Source organism: Panicum virgatum, chromosome 8N (assembly GCF_016808335.1).
Source record: "Panicum virgatum strain AP13 chromosome 8N, P.virgatum_v5, whole genome shotgun sequence".
Classification (NCBI taxonomy): Eukaryota; Viridiplantae; Streptophyta; class Magnoliopsida; order Poales; family Poaceae; genus Panicum; species Panicum virgatum.
The window spans coordinates 10,792,897-10,801,525 of NC_053152.1; the positions used below are offsets into that span (position 1 = coordinate 10,792,897).

Consider the following 8,629-nt stretch of genomic DNA (forward strand, 5'->3'; position numbering starts at 1 on the left):
CATATCGCCGCCAACGCTGCTACGGCCGACGCTGCTCTCACCACGGCCCTCCTCGCCGCCAAGTCTGAGGCTGCGGCGGCTCAGGAGCGGGTCCGCACGGCTGCCCTCACTTGGGAGCGCGAGAGCTCCGCGGCCGACGCTCTCTCTCGTCGGGTCGTCGCGGAGGAACACTACTCCCTTGTCCAGCCCGTCCCCTTCCCCGGGCATGGCACTTCGTCCTCCCACCAGGCTCCGCCTTCTGGATCTGGACCCCGGATCGACCCGCCCGGCAAGACCGGGGTTGGGGGAGGCTGCGGGGTTGGGGGGGACGTGGTGGTGGTGCTAGCGGCACTTCTCCGGCTCCGACCCCGACTCTGGCTATCACTCCTGCTCTTGCCCATGAGGTACGCCCTGGCCATCCTTCAGCGCCCCATGGTCAGGGCGCATCCCAATGTGGCCATTTCAGGGTTAAGGGGAGGGGCCTCGTCCTCAGCACCAGCCGGCGGCCTTGTTCACCGGTGCTGCTCCCCTGTTTGCGCCGTTCTGGAGCCCGCCCGCTCAGCCCAGCCAGCAGCCGACCTGGCCTGGGGGTGGGACCAGGCCGCACTGGCGCAGTCCTTCAGCGCCATGGGGCTGACCCCGCCGGTCAGTACTGAGTGGATCGCCGACTCGGGTGCCTCCTTCCACACCACCCCAGATGCCATATCCTCTCTTCTGTCCAACCCCCACACCCCTCTTGTCCTTCTTCCATCATGGTTGGTGATGAGTCTTGCCTTCATGTCACCGCCGTGGGTTCTGCTCCTGGTTCTTTTCTTCTTCCCAATGTCTTTGTTGCTCCTCGGATGGTTCATAACCTTCTTTCCATTCGTCAGTTTATAGCTGACAACTCTTGCTCCATCGAGTTTGACTCTTCTGACCTTACTGTAAAGGATTTGGCCTCCCGACATCCGCTCCTCCGGTGTGACAGCACGGGGCCCCTTTACACCATTCGCCTTCCGTCTTCCGCTGCACCACTCTCGCCTTCTTCTTCTTCTTCGTCTGCAGCTTTTGCCGCGACGCCGTTTTCCACCACCTGGTACCGCCGTCTTGGTCACCCTGGCCATGATGTTCTGGCTCAGCTCAGTTGTAGTACCGATGTTCCTGGTACTAGGGCTCCTGCTGAGCACCTCTGCCATGCGTGCCAGCTTGGTCATCATGTTCGGCTTCCTTTTCCTCTTCTTCTTCGCATGCGATGCATGCCTTTGATCTTGTTCACTGTGACCTGTGGACCACTCCTGTTCTTAGCCTTTCTGGCTACAAATACTATCTGGTGGTGGTCGATGATTTCTCACACTACTCTTGGACTTTTCCTTTGCGCGCCAAGTCTGAGATCTTCCCCACCCTTCTCCACTTCTTTGCCTGGGTGTCCACTCAGTTCGGCCTCACCATTAAGACCGTCCAGTGTGACAACGGGCGTGAGTTCGACAACTCCACCTCCCGTTCCTTCTTCCTCTCTCAGGGTGTTCAGCTGCGTATGTCTTGTCCGTATACCTCTCCTCAGAACGGCAAGGCTGAGCGAATGATTCGCATGACGAACGACGTCGTGCACACCCTTCTGATCCAGGCCTCTCTGCCCCCGCGCTTCTGGGCTGAGAGCCTCCACACCACCACCTACTTGGTTAACCATTTTCCGTCCACTGCTTCTCCTGCTCCCACTCCACACCACGCTCTTTTCGGTACCCCTCCTCGCTATGACCACCTTCAGGTCTTCGGGTGTGCATGTTACCCTAACATCTCCGCCACTGCTTCTCACAAGTAGGCGCCCCGCTCGACTCATTGTGTGTTCCTTAGTTACTCTCCTGACCACAAGGGGTACCGATGCTTTGACCTCACCTCTCGCCGCGTCCTGATCTCCCGACACATTGTGTTTGACGAGTGGATTTCCCCTACTCCACCTCCTCCACACCTTCTCCTGACCCAGAGCTAGAGTCTCTGTTTCCGACTGATCTGGTGGTTCAACCACCTTTACCTGTCTGTCCTTTCCCTGCAGGTTTTTCCGGTACACCGGCACCGCTTACGGTGATCCCTGCTGTGCCTAGCGTGGCCCTGATGCCCGCTATCGTGCCACACGCGGCCCCCGGACCTCCAGTCGTGCCGCGCGCGGACCCGGTGTCTTCTGCTACGCCACGCGCGGCCCCGGTGCCTTCCCCTGCACCTGTGCGATACGCTCAGCCGGTGCAGGTGTACCGGCGTCGTTCGGCGCCGACACCGGTGCCGCCTCCGGCTCTGGAGGCTCCTGCGGCGCCTACACCGGAGTCGTCGCCTCCGCCACCTACACCAGAGCCGCCACCACCGCCGTCCCCGACTCGCTCTTGAGCCGAGCCGGCGGTGTACCACCCGCTAGTCATCCATCGGGATCCTCGGCATATCCATTCCATGGTGACCCGACGGATGGCGTCTCAGGCCGCGACTCTCTCCGCCACCGAGGGAGAGCCCCGAGTCTCTCCGGTACCCTCCTTTGTCCGCGACGCCCTGGCGGATCCTCACTAGCATCGCGTGATGGAAGAGGAGTACGCGGCTCTCCTTGCCAACCAGACGTGGGACCTCGTGCCGCGTCCGTCTGGTTGCAATATGGTCACTGGTAAGTGGATCTGGACGCATAAGCATAGGGCTGATGGTACACTGGAGCGCTACAAGGATCGCTGGGTTCTCCGGGGTTTCACCCAGCGGCCTGGTGTGGACTATGATGAGACCTTCAGTCTAGTAGTGAAGCCTGCTACTGTGCGCACGGTCCTCTCGCTCGCACTCTCTCGCTCCTGGCCTGTGCACCAGCTGGATGTGAAGAATGTTTTTCTCCATTGCACTCTGTCAGAGACAGTCTACTGCAGTCAGCCAGCGGGATTTGTGGACGCGAGCCGTCCGGATATGGTCTGCCAGCTCAACAAGTCCCTCTATGGTCTGAAGCAGGCTCCTCGGGCTTGGTACTCTCGGTTCGCCACATTCTTGCTGACTTTGGGATTCACCGAGGTCAAGGCTGACACTTCTCTGTTCATCTACCGCCGTGGGGATGAGACTGCCTACCTGCTGCTCTACGTTGATGATATTGTGCTCACCGCCTCCAGTCAGCAGCTGCTTGAGCGCATTATCTCCTCTCTGCAGCAGGAGTTTTCTATGAAGGACCTTAGTCAGCTCCACCACTTCTTGTGGGCACGAAGTGAGATTAGGAGAGGATTGGTGGGAGGGTTTAAGTGCTAAAATAACCCACCTTTATATCTAGCCATTGGATTAGAATCCTGGGGTCCTCATCGTTGGTTTGCATAGTTTGCATAGCAGCCTGGTTTGCATAGCATACGTTGCCCAGAAAGGAAGCAAAGTAGGGTGGAGGTGGGGTCGCACGCTCTGCGTCCATGCGACTAACCGCGCTATATCCTGGTCCCTCCTGGAAGCACAAAGGAGCCCCCAATAATTCAGTGATCATGAGATGCTCATATTGTGGTAAATTTCAGCATTCAGGTCAATAATAGAGAATAGCATTATTTGTAACTTAAATTGAAAGTTTCTCTAGAGTAAAATATGATGTGCCAAGCATTGCACTGTAGTGCAGATAAATTGTGGATTTTGCAGGAATTTAGATATGATAGGGTCACAAAAGTTTATATGGAAAATGGTAATAAAACAAGCATAGTTGTAACACACACTTCCTTTACGATATGTTCATTTTCTACATATCATCTGGTAGTTTTCCTTGTTGTCTCTCATACATAAATAGATAACCATTAGTTACAAATTAACATAGAATTGGCAGAAAGTACAACTGTTGACACTACTTCTGCTATTTAGATCCATGACATGCAAGAGACGGTCCCAAATAGCCAGTATATACGTGCTCAGGAGGAAGGCGCATCTGGTTGCTTCTCTGGCAATGCAGCTAGGAATGCAGGATGTTCCATGTAAGCTTCATGGAGCCTTGCCAGGACAGGGTAAATTGACTGCAAGGCAGAAAATGACCTTATTAGTGTCAGCAGATGAATATGATGATTTATGAACTTCATAAATTCCCTCTTTTTTATAGTTAAATCGAAACTGAAAGCTATTCCAAATTATGATTTAACTGCAAGATTACAACCATACATCAACCATACACATGAGAAATTATGTATGTTTGATTTAAGGAAACAGAATAAAGAAGGTATTGTGCCATTGAACCACCGTAGCATTGTGCTTTAACGCTAGGCTAGCTGCACGTGCAAGCTGTAAGCCTGCAATTCTGTTCATCCCCTGTTGAGGATGTAAATAAAAAAATAAAGATGTAATTTGCAAGGGCAGTGGTACTTACCATATCGATTCCAAAGCGCTTGATACCACCGTATATCTGGGGTTCCAGAAATACATCAGCCTGTACAGCATCATTAAATAAATATAGCTATCTCAGATAAAACCGAGTGAACTACCAAAAATGTTTTGAGCTAAATTTTGTGGCATCAACTTTTCAAACTCGAGAGGTGCTTCATTGTAGGAACTTGGGCAGTGTAAAAGCAGTGTAAAACTTTGGTTTGGTAGTTTGGTGCTGCTCGTGTGCTCAGCTAGAGATTTTTGTTGGAGAACATAAGCATATGCTGGGTTTGAACGTCAGTCCATGTTTCCATATCATTACATTTATGCCTTTTTAAACAAAAATATACAATTAAATTGGAAATGAGGTACAAACCAGCTGGATTTCGTTTCCTGTGGCATATGTAGTATTGCATCCTTTCAACAGCTTCTCAAGAGCTGAAAATACATCGGAAATAGAGATTTGAAATCTAATTGAATAAGAGTTAAGATATAACAATTTATATATAAAAAAGAAAAGAGACAGCCTGTTATATGAAACTGAAATCTTGGTGATAGTTTCCTTGTTTGATTCGTGCAGTTACACTTATCTTCCAATTTTTCAATATCTGTAAAAACTGATGACAGAGTACCGAACCTGTGAAGCCCCTATTGATGTGATGCTGGGTCCACTTAATCGCCTCATTTGAGTCCAACTTCTCCTCTATGAAATTCTGCAATCAAGATGCAGTAGAAAAGTTATCATTTTGTTACAAAGAAAGGAACTGCAAATAGAAAGAACTGTAGTTTCTGTGAACGAACTCACAAGAGCAGGATAATTTTGGAGCGGTTGAATGCTTGAACCGACTATGCTTGCAATCTGCAATTCAGAAACCATGGCCATTTAATTCAGATGAGCAAGATGCACCGGATATCAGATAGAGTTAAATACATCAGCGGCCCTCAAACTTGTCATAAGGTGCCACTTAGGTCCATGAACTCGCAAAATCGAAATCTAGCACTCCGAACTTGTTAAGTTGTGTCACTTAGGTCCATAACCCTTGACGTGGTGCCACATGGTATGAATATATGCAAAAAGGCCCTCCAAATTTGTCATCTTCTCCTCTCCGGTCCCGGCGGCCTCCCAGGGCCGCTCGCCTCGCTCACCTCCGTCCGGCTGCCTCGCCCGACGCCGCGCGCCGCTCGCCTCCTCGAGTCCGTGCTCGCGGGCCTCGAGTCCAGCATGCCGTTGGCGAGGGGCAGTCCCTGCATGAGCGCGACGCCGTGAACCGGTTGAAGGGCGCATCCAGGTCCAGCGTCGTGGTGACCACCCTCACGTTCTGCTCCCGCATCCACACTGCGAACGTGCTCGTGCCGCCGCTGATGTCCAGCCCGATCCGCACCGTGCCGGGCGCCTGCGACCGCAGCACGCTGTCAATGTTGGCGTGGAAGCCGAGCGGCAGTCGTTTGGGCTCGATGGCGAGCTTGAGCTCGCCCGTGGGCTCCTCGAGCCACCCCCCAAAGTCCCTGGCCTCCGACTTCCCCGTACTGGACTCGAGGCCCATGAGCACAAACCCGAGGAGGCGAGCGGCACGCAGAGCGCCATCACACCGGCGTCCATACCGCGACTGAGCTTCGGCCAGTCGTCGCCACGCGTCGCCCCCTAGGGCTGAGTCCATCCAGTCCGAGCTCGAACAGAGCTTTCATGTCCAGCCTAAAATCTGTCGCTCATGCCTCGTCCCTTTCCGATTCCTTGCGCGTCGAGTCTCCTCACCATCTTCCCCATCCCCTAGTTGAGCTTCTCCTCGACCAAATTGACGGAAATCGACCAAGCCACCACCAGCCACCATTAGAGCCCGCTCGAAGCTCCGGCCCCACGTCGACGGCTCATTTCCCGCCCTTCTCTGTCCCCCCAAAACCAAGATCATGGTGAGCACACGCACCATCCCAACCCTTTTTCTCTTTGTTTACTACATCAATGACGCCGGAACGTGGCCATGCCGCCGGCGGCCAAACACCTGCCGCTGCCGCAAGTTGCGGGTCGCGCTCGTGCAACCCCGCGCCACGCCACCGCACGCACCAAGTCTGCCCGGCCGCGCTGAACATCGCGCCGCCCCGCACTACCGCCGGCCGGCTTCGCCGTCGGCAGGGGCTCCGCACCATGCGCGGCGCCATGGCCACCACGCTCCGCTTGGCCGCGCTGCGTCGAAAGTTGAATGGCGGACGGTCCACCTATGGGGGCGGACAGTGCTGCCATGCTAATTCCTCCGGCCTCCATGTCGTGCGCCCGCCTCCGGCGAGCCGCCGACCTCCACGCCGCACGTGACGCCCTGCCCTCCTCTCTATCCCTCCCTCAAGGATGCGAAGGTAGAAGATGGTAAAATTCAAGGGCCTTTTTTCATATATTCATGCCACGTGGCACCACATCAAGGGATATGGATCTAAGTGGCACAACTTAACAAGTTCGGGGTGCTAGATTTCGATTTTGCGAGTTCGTGGACCTAAGTGGTATCTCGGGACAAGTTCAGGGGCCGCTGGTGTATTTAACTCTATCAGATATGTAGTGCATTTTGTTTTATTTGCACATCACCGCAGTTAAGTGTACAATACAATTTTTTCTCCATAAACTATGACATGGTGAAATGATTTTTTTCGTAAACTCAATTATGCTATTCCAGTGAAAGCAGATTAGCAGAGTACACGATGAAATGGTTGTGTTGACGCAAAATGAAGAACAAACCTGGATATTCAGGGCCCTCTTTTGGGGGTCTTGTGGTAGCAGAGGATGCTGGGGGTACACATCCTCAAGGTACTAGTACACCAAAAAGCAATAGACTTGATGACTATGGCAATTGGCAACTCAGAAACTGCTTTCTCAAATTCTGCACCTGCATATCTCGTGTCTTACTTACCAGCAAGATTGCAAAGGAATCAGCGATGACCGTGTCGCCATCCACCAATGCTGGAACATACTTGATTGGGTTCAACCTCTCAAATTCTGTATCCAAAGGGGTAAAGGACAGTCTCAGTTTCAGATCAACATTTCTGCACATGGATTGTCTGAAACTCTGAAGGAGGGCACGCTAGTTTCAGAAGAACCTCTGAACTTCTGTTTCCAAAGTGGGGAAGTACCTGGGTCTGACTGCTCGTTTGTGAGGAGATTCACCGGCTTATACTCGTACTCCAGTCCTAGCGCGCCCGGCCCGGCAGATTGTGTTTCAGCAATCAGAATGTTTATGTTCAGCTCACACTACTTCTGAAGCAGGTGCTCAAGCTCATGCGGGTTGCAGGTCTGACAGAGTCATGCGGGTGTAGTGGGGTACCTTTGAGGTTGAGGGCGATGCGGACGCGCTGCGAGCACGAGCTTCGCCAGAAGCAGTAGAGCTTCAGCTTCACCGGCGCCTCCGGCACGGCCCCTGCTCCGGTGATCGCCTGATTGGAACCGAATCAGAGAAGAGACAGCCGGGTGATTCAGAGGTGACCGAGTGCCAGCAAGCTGAAGCTGCATACCTGTGGCGCGTTGGATGAACAGCCCGACGCCATTAGGTGATCGAGGCGACCGGCGGTGTCTGTCGATAATGGTCAACGGATTTGTGTGTTCTTGTTTGGAGGTGGCCAGCAAGGAGTAGGACAAAGTGCCGCCTAGTAAGGTGAGGGAACAATTCGGTCGCCATCAAGGCAGTCCGAGTAGGGTGAATGCGATAGTTTTGTTAGTATACAGTGTGAGAAGCTACTCCCTCTTCAGATCGTTTGATCTTTTTAGATTTATAATATGAGCTCTTTTACAATAATTGTAAGGTACCAATAGTTACTTTTAGGTATATTTACCTTAAACTTTTTTCTAGCCGTTGATCTATGAAAAAATATTTATAAAAATTTAAATTAAATTAGTATTCGGTTCCACTTTTTGGTACTTGGTCCCAGAAGTACCAGATATTTTATTCTAGATACTTCTAGGTACTTCTTACTTTCACCACCGTATGATTTTAACTGATAGACGGCTCCTAGTTTTTCAATCATCGTAAAATTTCTCTTATAATATTTACTATGTATCTCCATTTCAAATTGTAGGTGATTTTGACAATAAATACATAGCTTTTCGCTATACATCTTGATAAACATTGTGTATAGATATATAGAAAAAATTATGCATCTAGATTTGTTAAAACAAACTACAATTTAAAAGGGGGAGTATGTGATCTAGACCGGACGAAATGCTCGTAGCCCGTTAGCTCGCTTGACTCTCAACTGGCTCGGTTTGGCTCACTGCAATTTGCAGCGTTCTTTTTTACTTCTTAGTCTAATGAGCCGGCTCGAGCTGGCTCACGAGCCTAGCGAGCCGCGCACACCAGCAGGCCGC

The 8,629-nt window shown here is 51.9% G+C and overlaps 1 protein-coding gene across 1 annotated transcript; it reads right to left on the bottom strand.

Annotated features, from left to right (window-relative positions):
• Positions 1-3,610: 3,610 nt before the first annotated feature.
• On the bottom strand, positions 3,611-7,937 carry LOC120686778 (glutathione S-transferase zeta class-like). The gene is made up of 10 exons (XM_039968977.1): positions 7,780-7,937; positions 7,593-7,701; positions 7,402-7,458; positions 7,182-7,267; positions 7,010-7,081; positions 5,096-5,149; positions 4,928-5,003; positions 4,667-4,728; positions 4,295-4,354; positions 3,611-3,947 (listed from the first exon to the last, which is right to left on the bottom strand). The coding sequence occupies exons 1-10, from the start codon at positions 7,810-7,812 to the stop codon at positions 3,846-3,848; spliced, it is 711 nt and encodes a 236-aa protein (XP_039824911.1). The 5' UTR covers positions 7,813-7,937; the 3' UTR covers positions 3,611-3,845.
• Between the last annotated feature and the right edge of the window lie 692 nt (positions 7,938-8,629).